The following is a 25,472-nucleotide window of genomic DNA, read 5'->3' on the forward strand; positions in this document are numbered from 1 at the left end:
GAGAGAGATGCGTCGCAGAAGGCACTACCCTCGCCACAGGGTCTACAGACCGAGGCTCAGCTTCCTGGACCTCTCTGAGCAGCAGTGCATACGGAGGCTCAGAGTCACTCGACATGTATTCGTGGACATCAGCAGCCTCCTTCATGCCGAGCTGCTCCAGGCTAGCCCGAGCACCATCTTCTTACCTGTCGCTGTCAAAGTCACCACTGCCCTCAACAACTTCTCCTCCGCATCCTTCTAGGGTGCCACCAGGGACATCACCGATGTCTCTCAGTCGTCTGCACCAAAAGAGCCCTGCAAATACACCTACACGCACTCTGCAGTGATACAATGGGTGGCAACAGCTGTGAGTCTTCATGGTGATCCTCAGGAAAGGGCATTATTGCACAAACCAGACAAGATTTGCAAAGATGTGGCAGTAGTGGTGACAATATAATATGTAATGTGAGTTGATCAGAAATCAAATATAAGTAAAAACCATGACAAACCCTCAAACACCCTTGTGCATCCCCTTCATACTCACGACACATTTGCCTTACGCTTCCTACTGCACATATGTGATGCATGCCCTGTGGCTGCAGCACAGGTAGTGGCAGGTTGGGTGAGGCTGACCATGAAAGAGATGCATGAGAGGGTGAGTATGAGATAGAGCCATGAGATTGTATGAGGATTGGGTTGAGTGGTAGTGGTGGGATGAGTACTAGCGAGGTGAGTAAGTGCAGGTAAGATGAGGATGAGCTTTGAGTGGGTGTGAGGGGTGATGTGACAGAGTAGTGTTGGCAGTGCAGAAGGAGATGTGGGGTGGGGGCGGTGATGTGGCAGATGGAGTGTAGGGGAATGAGTAAGTGTACTCACTTCGGCTGACCTATTTAGGTCATTGAAGCGCCTCCTGAACTGTATGCAGGTGCGTGATGTGTTGGTGGTGCTGGTGACCTCCTCTGCCACCTCAAGCCAGGCCTCCATGGTGGCAGACGCAGGCCACTTCCTCCCATCCGCCGGGGAGAAGATCTCTGTCCTCCCCCTCCTCCTCACCCCATCCAATGGTACCTGGAGTGAGGCATCATTAAACCTGGGAGCAGCCTTTCCCTTGGGCTGCTCCATGCTGTAATTTTGCCTATTTTCTGCAGCATCAGTCAGTGGAGGACTGCCCCTTTAAATAGGGCTCCTCCAGCTGACAGCCTATGATGCGGCTGTGCAGTCCGCCCGCTGCGCAGCTTTCCAGCGCGAAACCCGGAAGCCAAGGTAAGTACCTTCAATCAGGCTGCGATCGCGTGCTGAGAATCCCAAATTCACTGGGCGTGTTACCCACGCACCCAGTCGACCTCCCGCTGCCAACCCGCCTCCCTCCTAAAATCGACCCCAATGTCTTAATTCGTGTTTTGTTTGGGTACCTAAGGTCATGACTGGTTGCTCCTGATTTCACATAAAGAATGTTATTATAGATTCCACCTGACCAATTCCCTTCATTTTAAACCACTGACTTACATCCTACCTCGCACTTTGATCTTTCTAGTGAGAAGCCCTCTGAGCCTCTTTTTACTGCTCGGTGATCTAAGATGTATAATCGCCCTTTTTTATATTCCTTTTGGATGACCCTTTATATTCCTGTAGGCACAAGCTATTTTACGTGTTCCCTAAATGTCAGATTCACCGTAGCAAATTGCTGTCTCAACTTCATCTATTATCACAACCAAGCCTTTCTCAAGCTTAAGTGCCTGGATGATCATTTCTTTCATTGAGAATCATAATTACTATCTTCAGATATACATTTATATCCTCTTGCATGTCATATACCACATATCTGTATTAATGCCAAGTCTTTCTAAATGCAATGAATGATATTCTCCTTGCCACTTCTTGCTTTCCACACTATGTAGCATAATCAGCAACTGTAAACATTCTGCTTTCTTTCTTCAGAGGGTCTGACATGGAGTTGTATAGATTATCTCTCATCATCACTCTTTAAGCCAATATTACTATTTTTTGAGGGCAAGACACCCTTATTTTCAACTTATTTTCTCTGCAGTCTGCTGTTGGATCTCGTCATCCTACCCGTCTCTACCAGCTAACCAGCCTGTTTCAATTCTTAAGCTCCTGTACTAGACAGGGCACAGGGGTAACAATTTTTTTCTCCGGTTTTCCTTCCCTCCCACTCTGGAAGTGCCTGATCTTGAATCAGTGTCTGCCCACAACAACACGGCCAAAGCTGATACCTCACTTCAAATTGTTTCTCTATTTTTCTCTTCACAACCTGAATTATATTTTTGTAATTCTCTTTTTATTAATGTATGGAGGATACAATTTATGTCATCACAGATGAGCTGATATTGTCATTTGTAAGGTTGTATATAATATATATACACACATATACCAGGAATATGATCCATATCTATATTATCTATAATGCATATATTCTCTATAATCTATGTCATGTATTCTGGTTATATCCACATACCAGCAATATGTAAGAAATCAAAGTTACAAAAAGTAGTAAATATAAATTTTAAATGCAAACTATGTTGATGTTCAGATTATGGGCTGGTTTCAGTGATGATCGAGTGAATTATTTTCACTGTTCACTCTATTAATGATTATATGAACATATTTCATGGTGATGGTATTATATCATTTTTTTAAAATTCATTCTCGGGATGTGGGTGTCACTGGCATGGCTGGCATTTATTGCCCACCTCAAGTTGCCCTGAGAAGGTCGTGGTGGGCCTTCTTCTTGAACCACAGGGAGTGGTTTGATAAACTGAGTGGCTTGCTTGGCCACTTCAGAGGGCAGTTAAGTGTTAAGTGTATCCATGTGATTTATATCAATTAGTGTTAATTGTATTCAGGTGGTGCGATCAATTGAGAACTCGCTTGTATCCATTTATAAGAGAACTGATCAAGGGTGTGGTGTGTGTGTGTAATGTGAAGCTTTGTAACTGAAGATTAGGCTCTAATATTTTATCCTTCACCACTTAGCTATCCACTTTATAACGTTAAGAGTCAACTACGTTGGTGTGGGACTGGAGTCACATATATGCCAGACTGGGTAAGGTTGGCGGGTTTCCTTCCCAAAAAGATATTCATGAACCAGTTGGATTTTTATGAGAATCCAACAGCTTCATGGTCACTTTTACTGATACCAGCTTTTTATTTCCACAATTTTTAACTGAAATTAAATTCTCAAACTGCCATGTTCTCTGGATTATTAGTCCAGTAACATAACCATTACATTATCATACTCAGTACAAAGTCTAATCTTCCTTAAATTGTTTAAAGCATTCCTGTTCCTTTTTGCTTAAACTGCACTCACTATAATTAATTAGGAAACTTACCCTTGCCATAATATCAATTCTGATGACATATAAAAACTTCCAGTCTTGTGTTTTTCAAGAAAAAGACGAGTAACTTGTTCTAAAATAATTGATTTAATTGAAAATATTGATTTCAATAGTTTTTATTTCAGATTTCCAGCATCCACAGTATTTTGCTAGTAACTTGTTCTGGTTTGCTGTTACACATCAGAGGGGAATGAACGATGCAGTAATTACAGCATTAAGTTTTTACCAAGGGAACTTAGATTTGAATCCAGCCCAGGTGGATGGGGTGAAAATCTTTACGAGTTGTAAAATTCCGAACTGGAATGATTTGGGCTGATCTCAACCCAGTTCCTAGAAGTTGTGACTCAATGGCACAAAATTTTCCACGAAATCCACAATAATTGACATCATATTGGCAGTCTCGGGGAAACTGCTATGGCACTATAGAAGATTCACACTGATGGATGAGGGAAAGATGGGATTAATCTCACTGTTGAGGCAGAATAGACGAAGCTTTGGTTTCCATCTAATTAATACTCTACTTGATCTGGGAATGCTTAACACTGATGTTCAAGTGTTCTATTCCCCAAAAGTAGCACTCCTCACCTCAATGGGCACTGCAATTCACTCACTTCTCCCAAGACAAAAAACAAAATATGAGATCTAGTTTCACTGAGTAGTTTCCCTTCTTTGCTCTAGCTGAAGAAGTAATCTTGTATTGCGTCCCTGGATTTGCCTTCTCCATTAGGAAGCCCTCCCATTTTGTCAGGGTAGTCAGTCTTTCATAATTAAAGAAGATCTCCCATATTATTCCCAACAGTTCTGTATCAATGTCATCACTATTGTCAAAAGTAAGTTCCTTATTATTAGTTGCAGACTCATGCTGTTACAGATCTCCAGTTACATAGAATCTGACAGTTTCCTCTCTGAGGATAGATCTACCCTTTGGCTGACTGTCACATGCTTCCTCACTATCAGTACCAACTAATACTTTGGGAATATTCTCAATCCTGCTATATGAAATTCAGATGTATCTTTAGGTTATAAGTAAGCTAATCCAATTATGACTACTTTTCCTTTCCATGAATAAATTACAGGCACCACCATTATATTCCTCATCTGCCTCGTATTTGTGCAACAACATTTCAGTGCAGTAGTATTGTATTGCCCTCCTTTTTTCTCCAAAATCTTCCCCCTCCTGTTCTCAAAGTGGTGACCCCTATTGAGGTCCAGTTCCATGAGCAGTACCTCATTTGAGTGACACATTCTTCATGTGTGAGCCCAGACAATGAGTGATAGTAAGCTATTCGACCTTGGAAAGGGTGTTGCAGTATAGGCTGATCCTGTCTGCAAAAAAAAGGACATTTCCCAGTGGATGGTCATTTAATAATAATGATGACCAGGTACCCTTGTTGATTTTTTCTTCTCCCTGACAAAGAAATGATGAGGCAAGATATTTGTGCCTCTGCCAACATTTCCTTGATGTGGAGATGCCGGTGATGGACTGGGGTTGACAATTGTAAACAATTTTACAACACCAAGTTATAGTCCAGCAATTTTATTTTAAATTCACAAGCTTTCGGAGGCTTCCTCCTTCCTCAGGTAAATGTTCAGGAGCTCCTTGAAGCCTACGCATTTATACATATAGAACAATACATGGTGTTTACAGAATGCCCCTGCAACTGCCCGTTGCCAAGGCAATCACCGTGTTCAGACAGAGAGGTGTCACCTGCAGAACCCCCGAATACACATTCAACAAAAAAACAAACAGGAAAAAAAACAGAGAGAGGCAGAAACATCCGGAAGGCAGAGAAAGCCAGCAAATGACCCATTATATTAAAAACAGATAACATTTGTTCGCTGGTGGGGTAACGTGTAGCGTGACATGAACCCAAGATCCCGGTTGAGGCCGTCCTCATGGGTGCGGAACTTGGCTATCAATTTCTGCTCGACGATTTTGCGTTGTCGTGTGTCTCGAAGGCCGCCTTGGAGTACGCTTACCCGAAGGTCGGTGGATGAATGTCCATGACTGCTGAAGTGTTCCCCGACTGGGAGGGAACCCTCCTGTTTGGCGATTGTTGCGCGGTGTCCGTTCATCCGTTGTCGCAGCGTCTGCATGGTCTCGCCAATGTACCATGCTCTGGGGCATCCTTTCCTACAACGTATGAGGTAGACAACGTTGGCCGAGTCACAGGAGTATGAACCATGCACCTGGTGGGTGGTGTCCTCTCGTGTGATGGTGGTATCTGTGTCGATGATCTGGCATGTCTTGCAGAGGTTACCGTGGCAGGGTTGTGTGGTGTCGTGGACGCTGTTCTCTTGAAAGCTAGGTAATTTGCTGCGAACGATGGTCTGTTTGAGGTTGGGTGGCTGTTTAAAGGCGAGTAGTGGAGGTGTGGGGATGGCCATAGCGAGGTGTTTGTCCTCATTGATGACATGTTGAAGGCTGCGGAGAACACGGCGTAGTTTCTCCGCTCCGGGGAAGTACTGGACGACAAAGGGTACTCTGTTGGTTGCGTCCCGTGTTAGTCTCCTGAGGAGGTCTAAGCGATTTTTTGCTGTGGCCCGTCGGAACTGTCGATCGATGAGTCGAGCGTCATATCCCGTTCTTACTAGGGCGTCTTTCAGCGTCTGTAGGTGTCCATCGCGTTCCTCCTCGTCTGAGCAGACCCTGTGTATTCGTAGGGCCTGTCCATAGGGGATGGCCTCTTTGACGTGGTTAGGGTGGAAGCTGGAAAAGTGGAGCATCGTGAGGTTGTCCGTGGGCTTGCGGTAGAGTGAGGTGCTGAGGTGCCCGTCTTTGATGGAGATTCGTGTGTCCAAGAAAGAAACTGATTCTGAGGAGTAGTCCATGGTGAGCTTGATGGTGGGATGGAACTTGTTGATGTTATCGTGTAGTCTCTTTAGTGATTCCTTGCCGTGGGTCCATAGAAAGAAAATGTCACGCGACACGTTACCCAACCAACACAGTGTTGGTTGGGTAACGTGTCGCGTGACATTTTCTTTCTATGGACCCACGGCAAGGAATCACTAAAGAGACTACACGATAACATCAACAAGTTCCATCCCACCATCAAGCTCACCATGGACTATTCCTCAGAATCAGTTTCTTTCTTGGACACACGAATCTCCATCAAAGACGGGCACCTCAGCACCTCACTCTACCGCAAGCCCACGGACAACCTCACGATGCTCCACTTTTCCAGCTTCCACCCTAACCACGTCAAAGAGGCCATCCCCTATGGACAGGCCCTACGAATACACAGGGTCTGCTCAGACGAGGAGGAACGCGATGGACACCTACAGACGCTGAAAGACGCCCTAGTAAGAACGGGATATGACGCTCGACTCATCGATCGACAGTTCCGACGGGCCACAGCAAAAAATCGCTTAGACCTCCTCAGGAGACTAACACGGGACGCAACCAACAGAGTACCCTTTGTCGTCCAGTACTTCCCCGGAGCGGAGAAACTACGCCGTGTTCTCCGCAGCCTTCAACATGTCATCAATGAGGACAAACACCTCGCTATGGCCATCCCCACACCTCCACTACTCGCCTTTAAACAGCCACCCAACCTCAAACAGACCATCGTTCGCAGCAAATTACCCAGCTTTCAAGAGAACAGCGTCCACGACACCACACAACCCTGCCACGGTAACCTCTGCAAGACATGCCAGATCATCGACACAGATACCACCATCACACGAGAGGACACCACCCACCAGGTGCATGGTTCATACTCCTGTGACTCGGCCAACGTTGTCTACCTCATACGTTGCAGGAAAGGATGCCCCAGAGCATGGTACATTGGCGAGACCATGCAGACGCTGCGACAACGGATGAACGGACACCGCGCAACAATCGCCAAACAGGAGGGTTCCCTCCCAGTCGGGGAACACTTCAGCAGTCATGGACATTCATCCACCGACCTTCGGGTAAGCGTACTCCAAGGCGGCCTTCGAGACACACGACAACGCAAAATCGTCGAGCAGAAATTGATAGCCAAGTTCCGCACCCATGAGGACGGCCTCAACCGGGATCTTGGGTTCATGTCACGCTACACGTTACCCCACCAGCGAACAAATGTTATCTGTTTTTAATATAATGGGTCATTTGCTGGCTTTCTCTGCCTTCCGGATGTTTCTGCCTCTCTCTGTTTTTTTCCTGTTTGTTTTTTTGTTGAATGTGTATTCGGGGGTTCTGCAGGTGACACCTCTCTGTCTGAACACGGTGATTGCCTTGGCAACGGGCAGTTGCAGGGGCATTCTGTAAACACCATGTATTGTTCTATATGTATAAATGCGTAGGCTTCAAGGAGCTCCTGAACATTTACCTGAGGAAGGAGGAAGCCTCCGAAAGCTTGTGAATTTAAAATAAAATTGCTGGACTATAACTTGGTGTTGTAAAATTGTTTACAACATTTCCTTAGCTGAGGTGATTAACTCATCATAATCCAGCAAATTGAATTTGACACTCTCTTGGTCTCTGCACTGACCAGGGCAGCAGGTCATTTATCCACTGAGGCACAGGGAGCATGACCTCCGCTATTAGATTATTTTAGTGCAGCTTTCCAGTTCTCCCTTCCTTGTGCATTACGTGATCTTGTCACCTTCACTAATGTATGAACATTCTGCAGTCCTCCCTCAGCTCTTTGACATCTTTTGTGGTAGTTATGCCGCTACACTTTAACACATAATTATTGTTTAATAATGCGATTTAATTAAAGGACGATAATCCACACTGTGCTGGTGCAGCACTCAAATGAACATAATACATCTAACCGCTAGATTAAGAAAGTGCTGATATAGTGTGTGCTTGTACACCGCAAGAACAACAAAAATAATTCAGGCACCTTTTTCTCTCCTCCTAGAATTAATCTGACAAAGACATTTTAGGCTTTTGGTCATTTAGGGTTTGGATTAAATTAACAAAAGCACGCCAGGCTACGACTAAACCTATTTAGTTAATCCATTCCATGCTTTTCTTAACTGATGGATGATGAAGCCACAGACTGCTGAATCTTGGGCTGACTGGAGAACAGCTATAGGAGCAGCCCTATCTCCAGCCATTGTAATGTAAATGAAGTGACACCGGTGCCTCTAGCACCAGGGAGCGTCACGCCAGGAGGAGTTTGCTTCCTATGCCGTCAGGGGTACAGAGCCAATGATATCAAGGGGTAGAAATTTGTCTTGGACAGTACCGCCCGTTAAATCCCCCCGCCCATTAATCCCCCCGCCCCGATATTCAGGTCCAATGACTTCAATCAAACTGAACGGCAAGCGGGGTGTAGAACGGACAGCCACTTCAATACCACCCATTTAGTGATACCGTCCAAGGCGTATTTCTAACCACAAGTATAAATGGTTGCCGTTGAATGCAGCATTAAACACCACATGCTGCCAATTTTTCCATCCATACAGAACAATGATATTTTTACAATGTATAGTCTTCCCCCACCCAGAAAGGAAGGTCAACAGCCATACAATTCAAGTCAAGCCTGTTAAAATTACCAAGCACTGTAATAGTGTGAATAGGGAACAAAATATTTCCTCTGGCAGGGGAGTCGGTGACGAGGGGCGCTCAATCTAAAATTGTCATTAAGAGAGTGAGGACAGAGGTTCAGAGAAACTTCTTTGCACAAAGAGTTGTTGGAGTTAGAAATTCTTTGCCACATGGACTAGCTGAGGCAATGATCATTGCATCTTTTAAGGGAAAAGTGGATAAATATTTGAAACAGTTATTGGGAGAATACAGGACACCGGGATATGCTTCGCATTGCTTTAGCAAAGATTTGGTACAGGCACGATGACTCAAATGGCCTCCCTCTTTGCTGTAAGCACATATGGTTTTGTGTGCATGGGCAGTTGTTTCTGGGCTCTGAAATCTGCCTTGCAATGTGAACGGAACGGATTCCAGAGATCCAGCAGCTAGACACACAAAGAACAACAATTACTTGAGCAGGTACTTTTACAATATATAAATGAGCCATTGGACAGAAATAAACTTGTGATATTGTGTTCAAAAAATATTACTGCCCAGTAGCTGCATTTGAACTTGTGCCTCTGTTTCATTCCTGTGTGTGTCTCCAAACATAAAACGTATTCCATCAAAAAATGCACAAACCCTAGAGGCAAAACTGGAAGATCGGCAATTTCTATGCAGAAAAAAAACTGCACCACCAGTTTTCAACGAGAAATGATTAACATGCTTGTTGACTGGCTGGCTGTGCTAAATTATTCTGTTATATATTGTCCATTTTCATTGGTATAACTTCTCTTTTCGTGCCCATATATAAAGTCTGATCTCGTTAATTCAAAATGCCTTCTTGAACTACTTGCTTTCACTGTTCGATCATTTCTATTTTGTTACCTTAAGGAAATTTCTCAATTTTGCATACGTCATAGGAATATAGGAATTGTGAGACGAGAAAAGACCAAGAACTATTTAGTTCATCTTCTACCATCCATAATACAACGATAATGGAGTTGTTGACTAATCATAGCAATCAATCTCTATCAATTAGTCAACAACAGACCCAGCTATGAGGTATTCCTGATACATCACGAGTTGCAAAGTGGCCAGCTTCGCTTCAAATGTTCCAAACAACACTGCCGGCTCACAGGGAATTCTTTTACTGTGCTAGCGGAGCAAGGAATAGGAGAGAGGGGCAGGTGGCGATAGAGAACAAGACATAGAGTGGCATGCATTTATAAAGGAAAGATAAGAAACAGACGGCAAAAGATACTTGGAGCAGAATTCGATTTCCCCACTGGCACTGTTCCCAAAATGACCATTTAAATGCGCTAGTACTAAATCCCTCTGTGCACTATTTTAACACAGCACACAGGAACTAACACAAATGTACCAACAACACCAGCTGGAAAATTTACCCCAGAGACAGAAAAATGGAGAGACAGAGATAAATGCAAGAGAGAGTGAGAATGGATGAGAAAGAAATAGTTGTAAAATCAACAAATCAAACATGATCATTGTTGATGATTATATGTAACATTTATATTTCTGTAACCTGTAGCTCAACCATTCAAACTTACTCCACGGTCTTTTGAATTTTTTTTGTGTGGAGGAGGGGTGATGAAATGTTATACTCCATCAAGGTGAAGGATGTCAGCGCTGCCCAATAGAACATTGTTTCCATTGTCCACACCAAGCAGTCCCAGGATAGGTACAACAGAGATTAGATGAACAGTAGAACTTCCTCTATTCTCCTTAACCCCAAATTCAGAACATGGCCTTTACAGCACCAGCATGGCATTTCTATCTCTCCTGATAAACATCCTTATTATGTGCCTGAGTAGAATTGTCTACTTAATCACTATTTTGATCATTTGGTGGTCTCATTCTCAAGAAATTGGGGTCAGAGTACCACAAACGCATTTCACTTAACATCCTTACAAGCATCAGATAGAGGACTTTCAACCCATCAATCTCAGTCAACCTGAGTTGGATTTGAAGTCGGGCATAGAGATGAATGGACAATGTTCAAACCAATTGCACCATCCAGTGGTTTATATTCCCCTGCAGTCTAATCTTTCTGGTTTGTGTATAACACAGCATTGTGTATCAGAAACCGAAAATGAAGGGTAAGAGATAAGGTACCTCCTCCAACTGACCAATAATTGGTGCACTAGGAACAAGTCCATTTTATTTATGACCAATTGGTATATTTTTCAAATAAGTCTCTATTGGGTGTAACATTAGTGTGAGTTCGCTGGGTTAATTGACAGCGGACAGGAGGTTCATTATGAAGAGCGAAGGACATACTGTGTCTGATGTACGCATCACAAGGAAAATACTGGGGCCGACTTTTCTATTATGCTTCTGCCTCAGTGCTAGACAGTTGCAATATCTGTCCAAGCTGAACTATGGCTGTATTTGGTGGGACAAGCCCAGTTGCATCCCTGGTACAGATCCTCTGGCAGGGCTTTGTACCGGGAAACAGGGGTGGAAACAGAAGCACATCTGCAAGCCTGGTTACTGGCCTTGGGGCCTTTGAGTTACTATTGGAAAACAGCAGCCAAAAGGCTTTCAGGCCCAGAAGATCCAAGCGGTGCTACAAAAAAATATGGCATTTACCTATCGGCCTTAGTGCCTGGGCCACTCAGGAGCTCTAATCTGAGGAATTCCAGTAACAAGGCCCACCGTCGCTATCCTATTGAGATACCCCAGCCCTGGGTGCTCATCAGCCAAACAGAGAAAGCCTGGAACAGGCTCCTCCTGCTTCATTTAAATGAGAAAATTGGACCTGGGGAAGTCATGGACTTTATCCCATTTGATTCTAAAATGGGCATCCACATCTCTGTAATGGTGATGCACAGTGCAGTATCCACAGTGTGTAATGGAGTCAGGGACCAGGAGCTAGCTGAAGCCAAGAACCTCAAATTTAATTGGGCTTCCTGATGACCCCATTTTAATGTTTATCCCCCTGAAGACTGACCCAGAGCTATCCTGAGGAGCAAAGGCACCAATATAGGATGATCAATTGCTCCCCCAATGGTAATATTTGGGGTGCAATCCCCAATCTGAGAACCTCGCCTTTGCCTCACTTGGGGATAGGACAGGTTAATTGCCAAAACTTTCCAACCAGGAGTTAGATCAGCTTATTTAAATTTCCCAGGATCCAGGGAATGTCCCTGGCTCCCAGGAACACAGGAAACATGAATTTGCTGATAAATCCTTTGATTTACGTGCCCACTGTGGTTCAGTCCTCCCTGCTCCATGTTCTGTGCAAGTACATGGGACATCATTCTATCCAAAAGAAACGTAACAAAGAAGCATCCTTACACTATCAGTATATACTGTCAGCCTTGGCTCACTGGTAGCACTCTAGCCTCTGTCTCAGAAGGTGGTGGATTCAAGTTCCACTCCAGAGGCCTGAGCACATAATCTAGGCTGACACTCCAGTGCAGTACTGCGGGAGTACTGCACTGTTGGAAGTGTTGTCTTTCAGATGAAACATTAAACTGAGGCTCTGTCTGCCCCCTCACTTGGATGTAAAATATTTTGTGGCACTATTCAAAGAAAAGCAGGAGAGTTCTCCCATGTCCTGACCAACATTTGTCCCTCAACCAGCACTGTTAAAATAGGTTATTTGGTTGTTTATCTTCAAAACAACTTAATTGGCTGTGAAGCTGTTTGGGACACCCTGAGGAAATGAATGGCTCAAATGAATGCATGTATTTTCTATACACTGACAGAAATGAAGGTGCTCCTTGTATGGTGAGTACAGTCATCTCTCACATGGTCACTGTTACCAGTCACCCTAGCATAGTTACCTATGTGGTTTGAAATGTTAATTTATCCCTATCTACAGTACATTCAGATCTGTACTTTGCAGCTGCAGTTGCTTATCTCTTGGTCTGATGCTGTGGAATCTGTGCCGCACCATAAACAGCACAGATTCTCAACACCAGCCAAGAATGTTAACTCATCTGTAAACTGCCAGAAGTCAGTCTGTATTACTGCAGTTAATGTGACACCTCTGCTTGTTCTCACCTTGAAAAAGCAGGCGATTATCACACTAAGGTAGGTACTTATTATGTGACTGGGGGTCACTAATGGATGATTAGTTGGGTACACTGCAGCACACAAGGTCACACGGTAACTCTAGGTCACCAAAGTGTGCCAGATTAGTAAGTGAACATTTTTATGGTTTGGCTCAACAGAAATTTACAACCAGCAAAAGAAATAAGGAAACAAAAATATCAAAACAAGGTTACTGCTTGTCTCGAAAGGAAGATGTCTTTGCTCCATTGTCTATGGTGTCTGGACATCATGAATTCATTTTTTTAAGTAACAGATTTAATGTAAAAATTGTTATTGGGTTGTACAGTTTTTTATACTGTTTTTCCTTGATTTTATTGCGACTCAGTAGCATCATCTGGGTTCAGCTGATTGTGCATGTGTAGTCTGAGTGGAGCTGCTCCAGTGATCGAGTGTGGTTATATTGTACACAATCAGTGTGTGGCTAACATTTCAGAGCAGTACTGAAGGAGTGGTGCATTGTCACAGGTGCCGTCTTTTAGATGAGCCTCAAAACCGAAGCTCCATCTGCCCTTTTGAGTAGACGTAAAAGTTCCCATGGCTTGATTTGAAGAAAAACAAGAGGAGCTTTCCTGGTATCCTGGCTAATATTCTTCCCTCAACCAACACCACTAAAACAGATTAACTGGTCATCTAGCTCATTGCTATTTCTGGAACCTTGCAGTGCACAAATTAGCTGCTGGGTTTACCTGCACAACAACTGTTATTAAACTTCAAAGTTCACTGGCTGTGAAGTGCTTTGATATGTCTGGAGGATACGAAAGGTGCCATATAAAAGGCAAGATTTTTCTTTTCTCTTTCTATATTGTACACATTGAGTGTTTGGTGATACTGCATATAGTGTGTGGTTACACTGTTTATGGATTGAGTGGAGCTGCCCTGGTTATATTGTACATTGTGTGTGGACTGAGCAGGATTGCCTTGGTTACAGTGTATATGTAACAGGTGTGATATTAGCTTCCCTTTTGTTCGTGAAAATTCTGACAAATTTCCTAGTTCTTTGGTGTTTTCCTGTGCCGGATCAACACAGGTTCCCTGTCCCCAATACCTTAAGTTTAAAATCCTCATCTCATCTTTGAGTCCCTGCATGGCTTTACTGTACCCTACCTTTGCAACCTCCTCCACACATATCCTACTTCCCACATCTTTGGTCTTCTGATTCTGGCCTCCTGTGTATCCTAGCCTCCTTTCTTTCCACCATTGGTGGTAGAACTTTCAGCTGCCTAGGCCCTGCTCTCAAACTCCTTTCTGAAACCACTCCCCTTCTCCACCTCTATCTCCTCCTTAAAAAATCTTTTCTCCCAAGCCTTTAATCACCCTTCTTAAACTCTCTCCCCTGCCTCGTGTTTCTGTTCCTCTTGCTACAATTCTGTAAAGTGCCTTTGGAATATTTTAGTGTGTTAAAGGTGCTTTTTTTTTTGGTATGAGCTGAAATCCATTTACACTCATTTTCTGAACTCGTGTACACTGAGGACACTGCTGGTGAAAACTGGTACAGCAGGCTCCTGGCCAATTGAATGGCAGGGCACAGTTGTAAATACAATAGTATCTGGTAGTTTATAATCACGAGTACAAGGACCATGTTGGTTGTTATACTTTGTTATTCCGCAGGCAACTTACTCTTCACACAGTGTCAGGCTGATTCAACCTGTGAGGTTCTTTTATATTACACGAGCACAGCTGACAGCAAAGTCCAGCATTTGAAAAGATAAACGACCCAAATTTTTCAGCGTAGTTTAAAAAGTAAACCAAGATCTGACCATAGCTTGAGAAGCCCAGAGAAAAACTGGATCTCTGTGCTTTGCTGTTATTCATGGGTGTGCCGACTCGGAAAAACGGAGTCATACCACATTTGGGAATTGAGAATTTAAAGGGGAATTGGTTAAATATTTGAAGGGGAAAAATTTGCAGGGCTATGGGGAAAGAGCAGGGGAGTGGGACTAATTGGATAGCTCTTTCAAAGAGCCGGCACAGGCAAGGTGGGCCGAATGGCCTCCTGAGCTGTATGATTCAATGATTCTATGGCATGGTACACAGGACAGAGAGGTCACAGATCTCCATTTGAATGCTGCTTCCCTGTGACCCATACACAAAAGGGCTATATGACTGTGGGCTGGTTCAGGGAAATTTGTCTCTCTCTGGGCTGACTATTTTTGTCATTTTTCAGCTGATGTACCGTGACATGACAATAAACAAGAATAATAAAGGGACTCAAATATCAGGAATAGCCTATTACTGTAATATTGACCCCGGCTGCTAAATTTAACAGGTAATACACATTTATCCTCTTTTCTTATATTCTCTCTTTCTCTTAATTTTTATTTTAACTTTAATTCAATTCTTTTCACCCAATTTAATCCCTTTTTTCCTTACTTTGGCTCAATTGTAACACTCTCGCATTTCCATCAGAAGGTTGTGGGCTCAAGCCCCACTTTGGGACTTGGCACATAATCTAGGCTGACGCTCCAATGCAATACAGAGGGAGAGCTGCACTGTCAGAGGTGTCGCCTTTCGGATGAGACATTAAACCAATGCCTCGTCTGTCATGTCAGGTGGACATAAATGATTGGATGACACTATTTGAAGAAGAGGGGAGTTCTCCCAGTGTCCTGGCCAACATTTATCCCTCAACCAACATCACTAAAACAGAATATCTGATCATTTATCTCATTGCTGTTTCTGTTTGCAAATTGGTTACTGTGTTTCCCTATATTACAAGTGACTACACCTCATAAGTACTTCAATTGCTGTAAAACACTTTGGGATGTCCTGAGCTCATGAAAGGCATTATATAAATGCAAGTTATTTCTTATGACCACAAGCTCATGAACTATCTGGTCACTTATCTTCTGTATGCTACACTATAATATTTGTTTGGAGGAATAGCAGTGGAAATAAAAATGATATTCCAGCTCTGCTGAGGGTTCAATTTCTCAATGCACCATGAGGTGTTGTGCTGAGCCATACAGACCAGGAAGGTATCAGGTTTAGACCATCGCCTGTGCTGAGTCAGCTGATATTAGCTGGAAATGAAGTGCGATGGCTACAACAGGCCTCAGCATCACTGATAAGGGAGGGGAAATTTCAGTTAGGAATCATGGCCTAATGGCTATCTGGTGGCATCTATTGGAAAGTGTGTGTGTGTGTGTGGAGGTTGGAGGAGGGATAAGGTTGGACTTGGCTGTGATGTCCTACTTGGCCATACTTTAAGATGCTCCTACGTTGACTTTAGAGGGGAGCTTGTGTCCTGCGTCTTTTGTAACCCAATGGCATCCTCAATGCAAACTTGCCAGATTTGCTAACTCCGGCAACTGGTATTAGCCAATAAAAAAAAAACGTCTTCCTGGCAGTCGGTCATAGTAAATCCAGCAAATTTATATTGGAAGTGGATGAGAACCTTGTGATGGGATCTCTGGAGCAAGCACTCCTCCAAGGCTAATGTGTGAGCCTAAAGCTGCACATACAAGGGTCAATAACCACTCGCAACGTCCCATAAGAATGGCAGTGCTGGTGGAAGCATACACCTAGATAAGCCACCGCCTTCAGGATTGGGGAGAGGAAATTTGTGAAAAAATTGTGACCGCACAGCACTTCAACTGATTTTCTAGGGCTATCAAGAGGACAAATGCAGGTTAAAATTCTTTTATTTCTCCTCGTTTTAAAACAACCTACTTCATCACTCATGAAGATACATTTATCACATCAGACTGCCGACCGTGACACATCCTCTATTTGCATGGTGCAGGACACTAAATAAATGATGAAGTTGTGTGTATTTACCTACACCCCAGTCAGAGGACTAATGGTAGTTGACGAATATGTAATTAGAACTTGACAGGATCCTGCAGGAAGTCAAGTTTTCAAGGCAGCTGTGCTTTTATTCTTATGTAAAAAAAACACAGCAGCAGCAATGGTTAACCTCTATAAATCATTAAAGTACATTCTGCATCCATCAAGTGCCATTAATTCAGACAGAATGAAACCAAATAATCCCAGTATCTGTTCTCATAGATATAATATGCATCCTGCATTTTACACACTGGCTGACCACAAGGCTAATGTGCATGTGTCTGAAAATATTTTAATTCGTCTTGCTAAGAAAATCAATCAGAATTGACAGCTGCTTTGAAATGCTGTAATGCTTTTTACCACATGAAGATAGATCATATCAAATTGCTATTCTAAGAAGGGATCTGAAGCTACATTCCAATATATCTCTGCGGTGCTTTGACATTTTAAGTACGAGATTTCTATTGCAGTTTATCATAGAACTATCTTTTCAATATCTTCCTGAAAAAAATTGGAAGATTGAAATACTGAATGTTAGCAGAAGAATTATGGTTTGGTTGTGCAATACATGGAGATTGATTTCTTTTCATAGAATATATTTCTTTTTCCCCTCTTCAGAAATAACATGAATAATTTGAACCCTATTGTGGTTATATATCACGCACAAAATCATTGTTGTTCATCAAAGGAACAACAAAGCCCACTTAGACGAATATGTGCTGTGGGGAAGGGGGACAAAGTGTCGATGTGGCTCCCAGACTTGGCCCTTTTATATGTGGGTCCAGCTTTGAGTCCACCCAGACGGATGGTGGTTTTCTGTCTCTGTATCTGTAGTCTGTGTCAGCAGTGGCTCAGTTGGTAGCACTCTCGCCTCTTGAGGCAGAAGGTTGTGGGTTCATAATCCCATTCCAGGGACTTGAGCACAAAATCCAGGCTGACACTCCAGTGCAGTACTGAGGGAGTGCTGCACTGTCAGAGGTGTCATCTTTCAGATGAGACATTAAACCGAGGCCCCGTCTGCCCACTCAGGTGGACGTAAAAGATCCTGTGGCACTATTTTGAATAAGAGCAGGGGAGTTCTCCCTGGTGCCCTGGCCAATATTTATCCTTCAACCAACAGCACTGAAAAAAACAGATTATCTGGTGATTATCACATTGCTGTTTGTGGGATCATGCTGTGTGCAAAATTGGCATTTTCTACTTTACAACAGTGACTACACTTCCAAAGTGCTTCATTGGCTGTAAAGTTCTTTGGGACGTCCTGAGGTCGTGAAAAGTGCTCCATAAATACAAGTCTTTCTTTTTCTTTTTGAAAAGAGTTTGGAAGCTGAAAATCTGCTTACCAAGGGGCAAGGATCTGCAGCAGAAACCCGTCTGTAACGTGCTCTCATTTGGTATTAAATTCAGCAATCAATGATGGCACAAGGGTGTTTGGGCATGGGAAATGAAAATGTTATGCAGCTGCAGTCAGGGGGCCCTTCTATGGGGCACGTTAATAGAGCAGAGTCAAAACAAGTGCTGTGAGGCCTCCCCCAGGTTGGAGCTCACATCGGGTGCAGTATAACTTCAGCCTGGTGCAAAACCACTTTTTGAAAGTAATATCCTAGATACTTTATATCTCATTCTTCTTTATGGCTATGAGAAGCAAACCACTCTTGCCCGTGCTGTCTTAATGTCAAAAACTAGCTACCCAGGAGATGGAGCTCTGCACGTTGCATGTGCCCAAACGTGCATGCACAGAACTCCCCCATCATTGAGATCAGTGTCACTTGTCGTCAGCAGTATAACTTGAGTCTGAGGACTACATATCACACTTCCTGGATACCTGCGACCTGTAGATGCATTGTATCCATAACCTGCCCTCTGCTGTATTTGACCTGCAAGAACTTTATGCCAATGCTGAGTACAAAAACAATATAGTGTTCCATTCTCCAGCAAAAGCATTTCTCACCTCATGAGCACAAAAAATCACCAACATTGTTGTCAAAATCTGTTATGAAATAATTGCTTCTTTTGAAGACCAGTTGTTTTTCTTATTCAAAGGGTGAGGTCATGCAGAGCTGGATTAAGAATTCTTGGGGCCTTGGACACCAAGAACATTCAGGGCTTCTCCGTTCCCTGGAGACAACTCCCTACGCTCCACCTATCCATTAAAACACATATGTCTTTTACTGTGTTAATCTGCCTCTGAGGCCATGAAGGTAAAGGGGCTTGAAAGGCACTTCACCCTATTATATAAAGGAAGAATGTGCAAGACGCAATCAGTGACAGGAGTGATTGTATCAGTCTGTATCTGCCTTGATATTATTCAGCTGCTAACACTCCTAACATGAGTCTCCTGCAGCCGACAGCCAGTGAAGATAAAACTGCTGGATATTTTTAGACCAGCGGCCAGGTATGTTAAAATTGGATAGCCATGTGGTGAAAGACAGAATACTAGAGCTTGGTTTTTAGTTCCTTCTAAGCATTTATTTACAGAGATTCCCCTTATAAATGCCCCACACCCTAGATGAGCTCTCCTATAAAAAGGTTACACGAGAGCCCCAATTGATATCCACCACCTGAATACAATTAACACTAATTGATATAAATCATACAGTTAACAAGGTACACTGGGTTGTTCCGGGCTCTTGGTGCCTGTTGCTATTTTAACTATGACTAGTAAATGTGCTGCAGCAGTGGCACAGCTCTCCTCTGAGATGTCACGTCATGATGTGTACATTTTGCATTCTATGTCACTGGTTGATGACATCATGATGCTATTACTTTGCGTATGGACACTGGCCATTGTGTGTTTGTTTCCCCTAGATTTGTGAAGGGGGCCCTGACAGACTTTAAATTCAGGGAGGTAGCACTCTAAAAGAGCTCTCCCAAGATCTGAACTGTAATATAAAAGGCCCTCATCTCTGCCCCGGCTCATTTCTGATCTCTGCCTGAGTAGAATCTAAGATTTTTTTTTTAACGCTTTTAAAGTGTTGGTGCTGCAACAAACATAATCATTGCTGCTGTGCAAATTTGCCATGGCAACATGGTGCTGTGGCAGTAGAGGTTGCTTGGCTGGTTGTTGCAGAAATTGAGTTTAACCACCCCCTTCTTCATGCTGTGATCATACCCCACCACCCAACTGCCCCACCCCTCCTGCCCTTCCACAATCCACACCCCCATTAACTGTGAGCCAAGTCTAGCACTCCACTGCTGCCCTGACTAAGGGGAACAAACTCAGCACAGACCAGAGTTGGACACCTGATCACCATCCAGCCCACACATGTCTAGACATTTTGGTCATGCCTCTGGTCGTCTACTAGCCTGAAATATCTACTACCTAAAAACCCATGTGAATAATGGCCATTTCTGTAAGGTGTCCAACGCCCATGGAATCATACCAAAAAAGGAGTCAAAGTATTCAGGAAAAGACAGGGAAATTCTAGTGCCACTAAAACATTCCCTCATTTTAAAATTTAAAAAATTGTTGTGGTTTTGAATTTTGACACTCCTAAAATGGATGGACCAGAAACATAATTCTCTCTGGTAAATATAATTAGTGAAAATCCTTCAATTAGCTACATAATATTTCTTATGGTAACAAGTGCACCTCGCTTCTATTTTTCTCACTGTTAATTCAGGCGAAGAGGAACCATGTCAAGGAGCAGCTGGATGAAACTCCTGTGCTCGTCTTGCACTGTGAATGCTCTTTATTAATTTTAAAAGAATTTAGTTTTAATTTGGGGACAGAGCCAGGTGTAATGATTGTCCTCCATCTACATTGAATCAATATATGAAATGATACTGGTTCATGGTAGGGGATTGCAGTTCCCCTACCGTTGAAATAAATCTGACTGTCCCAGTTTGGTTCTTAAGCACAAACACAGATCTGAATATTATTTCAGACAGATGTCAATTTTTGATGAAAGAATATCTGTGAGGTGGATCGTTCAATTGTGTTTTTTTTCTGCAGAGTAGGGACATGTTGTGGAGATATGAGGATGGAACAATGGAGCTATGAGGATGGAATGTGACTGAACTACCTGAGAATTAGGGAGTAGTTCATAGAATCATACAGCACAGGAGGAGGCCATTCAGCCCATCGTGCCTGTACCAGCTCTTTGAAACTACTTATGCAGAGTTTCCCTCTTTGATATCAAGTAGGTGGAATAAAATCCACGTGTACACAGTGAGTGGAAGGAGAGCTGGCTTGATGGAGTGAACAATATTTTCTTTTTCAATGCTTTCCAATGTTCTTACATAAAGCAGAGATTTAATTTTATTGCTCCATGTACGCTGGCACAAGATCTGATGGTGAGTGTTCAGGACTATTCAGTTCTGTGTTGTTCTGGTACTCTGGTTTCCAGTAGCAGCTGCTTTGTTGGCCATGTGCCTGATTCATTAGCTGAAAGCGGCAGGGCTTGGGCACTTCAACATTATGGAACACCTTCTACTTACCTTTGAGCGGCTGAGCTATAAATCCTGTCTTATTAGAAGCAGATTGCAGCTCCTGGACCAGTGGGATTCCTCCTCCCTTCCAGGAGACAAGAGAGAGAAAGAGAAAGAAGCAATGAGTGAAAAATATCTCACCTTGTTGCATGAGAGCTCCTACTCCAAACCAGAAGCTATTCAATAGGGTGAAGTTGTTTTCTACGACATCAGATCCAGGGTTGCATGGATGAGCATCATACCATTCATAGGGGCTAAACCTGTAAGGGAAGGTAGAAAGAGTAAACAAACACCGAAAAGGAAATCTGCATAGTGTGAAAATCTGAATAAAAACAGAAAACGTTATAACTTCAGGGCAGGTCTGTCAACATCTGAGAGAAAAGACTGGTTAACATTTTCGGTGGAGACTTTTCTTTTCACTTTTATGAAAATGAAAAGATTTGTATATCAGCAAATCAACTACAACTAGTTTACCTACGAGAAGAAACTTACATAGAATTACGTAAAATTTACAGCACAGAAACAGGCCATTCGGCCCAACTGGTCTATGCCAGTTTATGCTCCACACGAGCCTCCTTCCACCCTACTTCATCTCACCCTATCAGCATATTCTTCTGTTCCTTTCTCCCTCATGTACTTATCTAACTTCCCCTTAAATGCATCTATGCCAGTCACCTCAACTACTCCTTGTGGGAGCAAGTTCCACATTCTAACCACTCTCTAGTGTGACACAGGAAGTGACACGATGGACAACGATATGTGTGCTTTTATTATATTACCAGCAGATCTCCCGTGGTATTGCTCACAGTGAGAGGGAGGCACGCTGTTTTGTAAGAACAGGGGGTTATGTCATGTAACGCACATCGAAATATCAAAACCACTGATTTACAGCGGGCAAATAAATGAAATTGCATTTTAAGTAACCTAATCATTATTCTCTTATTTTTACCAGTATTTTCATAATCAAATTCCACAATGTTGTCTGCTTTTCAGAAAAAAAGAATGTAAATCAGTGATTATGATTGTGTTATTATTATTTTCTTTTGCCTCAGCATTCAGTACATTCTTATCTTTTTTTTAGACTCCAGGATACACAGAAAGATAGTTGGGTTTGGGTGTACTATGGAAGAGGAACCTGCAGGCTGGCTAAAACTGAGGAATTCCTGGGGTCTGTCAGCACAGAAAAGGCACAAGATCTGTCAGCATTTGAGAGGGAGATCCCTAGGGTCGTAAAGTACGATGGGGAGATAAACGTAAGGGGACAGTCTCTGTCACCTTGTCACTGTTTCTCTTTTTGTGTCCCTGGAATAGTAAACAAAAAGTGGATGCTGTCATTGTCCAATTATGTAAATAAAAACTCTTAGTATATATGTGTATTTATCTATCTGTTAGAAAAATGGTATAACTAGCATCCACTTCCTATCCATCAAACCTCCAGCATCACACCCACAATAGGTAAATTTGTGTGTCGCACTGGCTACTCATTGGCTCACATTCAAATTTGCATCGACTCAATTCACATTTATTTCACTTGATTTGGTATAAACATATTTAATCACTGTGATTCAGAATTATTAATTATAATTTAGCCATTTGAACATTTCCTAGAAAGGTGAAAATAAACTAAACAAACACATACAACCCTTCAAAATATTTCTTGATTTTTTTTAATCGACCATTTTTCCTCCGTCCCGCTGATTGTAGGCTTGAAATAAGGTTTCTAACATAATAACATGAAAAAATTACACATTTTGTAATACGTGAGCACTATCCCTTAGAAGAACTGTATCATTATACAAGTTTGAAGGGAGGTTCTGAATAAAGAGCCTGACTTAAAATGTGTTTATTTAAGCAGAACCATTTTGTAACAGAAAGTACTATTGCCACAGATATTGATAAGGAAGAAAAGGTGCAAATTAGTTTAATCATTTGTTTAAATTATACATTTCTTGACCCTCACTTTGAAACCAGAACCCCTCCCTCATGCTCCAGGTCCCTCCCCCTTGAGACAGGCACAGCTTCATTTATTTAGGTAATTGTGTACATAAGGGTAACACATCTATTTATTCATCTATAAGAAGTGAGTGAGGACAACAATATTTATTTATTTTGAAGGACCCAATCAAAACTTGTTATTTCACTGTCTCCCTGTTATGAGCAAAGTTCATTTAATTTTTATTCCTGTATTTTAAAAAATGCAGCTCAAAACTGATATTTTTCGTTCACTTGGACCATCCAGTGCGTGACATTATTCACATGCTCTAAAGAAATGTTCTCTCCTGATCCATGGAAAATTGCTTTATGCGCAACTTGGCAGCCTCCCAAAGCAAGCCTATGCATCCTGGGCTTTTAACAAGTGTGGGTCCTCATTCAAGGGAACAGTAAGGGATATCACACATAGAGCACTATGATCATGGCGTGGGAAACATGGCTTCATTTGTGACAAATAATATGACCAAGAAACTTAGTAGTCGTAAAGGATCTTGCCTACAATGAACCACCTATCCACCCACCAGATTGGGGATGAGTGAGCTCACAGGCCATGGTTTGTAGGGTTGTTTCTCTTGCTTTGTGCTGAGAGAATTTTACTCTGCATCTAATTCTTGCTATTGGAAGAACACTGCACTAGGTGGCCAATTTATTCCCATTCCCCAGTGCTGACATCCCTCATCTTGACAAGCATAAAAACTGACCAAAGAGAATCTAAATGTAAGAATATAATTGCTGGCTGGAAACTGCTTGGTTGATTTGTGAAGAACTGTGTGAGACCTTGTTCTGAGCCAAGAAAGCGTGTGTGGAGGCGAGAGGGATGTAGAGAGGAAAAGGAGAGACCAGAGACTGGATAGTGTGCTTGAACCTAATGATATTACAGGGACATTGTAATTTAATCTGAATCACCAAATTCATGACATGGAATTTACAGCACAGAAACAGGCCATTCGGCCCAACAGGTCTATGCTAGTGTTTATGCTCCACACGAGCTTCCTCCCACCCTACTTCATCTAACCCTATCAGCATATCCTTCTATTCCTTTCTCCCTCATGTACTTATCTAGCTTCCCCATTAAATGTATCTATGCTATTCGCCACAACCACTCCATGTGGTAGCAAGTTCCCTATCCTAACCACTCTGTCATTTGAGACTCCTGGTTCAGTCCAAATTCATCTATCTCTACCTTCTCTGCAAAACTGCTCTCACTATGACTGTTGAAACTCAAGGTTGATGAATGTTCAACAATAACATGTCTTTTATATGGATTAAGTAACATTAAACTGAAACTTTAAAAGGCGAATAAAAGGGAGGGCATTTAAAGCACTTTGTATCTTAGCTATTTGTATTACAGCATCTGAATGAAGCCGCAACTTGGAATCCTTTACAATTTTTTGAATCATTTATCTCCTTTTTTTCCAATTTGGAGTTTAAATTGACTCCGAAGAGCTAATTGCTGTTGCAAGATTGCTGTAGGATACATGCAGAGTCTTTCACTCTATTCACTGTGCACTGTTTGACTGACAGCACTGAGTGGGTGTATTGTTAATTCACTGTGACAATAGTGCAATGGAGATGGCAATTTACAACCCCCTCCTTTTTGTTTATATCTAGGCAGGTGTAGGCTAGAGTCTATCAGTGCTCTTTGAATTCAGTGAAAGGTTCTTGATGATGGACAGGAATTGGAAGGGTTTAGTTTTTATTTTCCTCCCTGCGCTTACAGAGAACGTCCTATTCAACACTGCCATAAGCAACAAGACCAAAGCCAAGAAATTGTTGTCTGTGTAATGTTTTACAGTTGAGCATTAGGCGATAGAAATGTCAGGAGTGTGGTACAGAGGTCACTTAACACACATTTTCCAAATGGCTGTGGTACGATATGGTATGCACTCAAATTACGTCGTAAGGCAATTAAAGGGTCAGATCAGGCACTGAGTCATGGTGGGTGGGTGGCTTGGCTTGCATTGCTGCACTAATGTGCTGCGCTAATCTTGCTGAGATGGAATAGGTATCCGCTCCATCACCAAGACCACCATTGCCTCAGCTCATCTACTGCTGAAACCCTCATCCATGCCTTTGTTACCTCAAGACTCGACTATTCCAATGATCTCCTGGCTGGCCTCACTTCTCCCACCCTTCATAAACTTGAGTTCATCCAAAACTCTGTTGCCCGTACCTGAACTCACATCAAGTCCCATTCACCCATCACCCCTGTGCTCGCTGGCCTACATTGGGTCCCGGTCCAGGAACGCCTCAATTTAAAATTCTCATCCTTGTTTTCAAATCCCTCCATGGCCTCACCCCTCCCTGTCTCTGCAACCTCCTCCAGCTTTACAATCCTCCGAGATCTCTGCGCTCCTCCAATTCTTGCTTCTTGTGCATGCCCG

At 42.8% G+C, this 25,472-nt stretch overlaps 1 protein-coding gene across 1 annotated transcript in view; it reads right to left on the reverse strand.

Annotated features, from left to right (window-relative positions):
- Positions 1-25,472, reverse strand: part of LOC137342515 (glutamate receptor ionotropic, kainate 3-like) — a 363,766-nt gene that overhangs the window by 55,761 nt on the left and 282,533 nt on the right. Inside the window, exon 12 of the mRNA XM_068006438.1 lies at positions 21,238-21,356. Coding sequence (XP_067862539.1) covers positions 21,238-21,356 — 119 coding nt within the window. The remainder of the gene's footprint in view (positions 1-21,237; positions 21,357-25,472) is intronic.

This window comes from Heptranchias perlo, chromosome 26 (genome assembly GCF_035084215.1).
Source record: "Heptranchias perlo isolate sHepPer1 chromosome 26, sHepPer1.hap1, whole genome shotgun sequence".
In the NCBI taxonomy this organism is placed as follows: Eukaryota; Metazoa; Chordata; class Chondrichthyes; order Hexanchiformes; family Hexanchidae; genus Heptranchias; species Heptranchias perlo.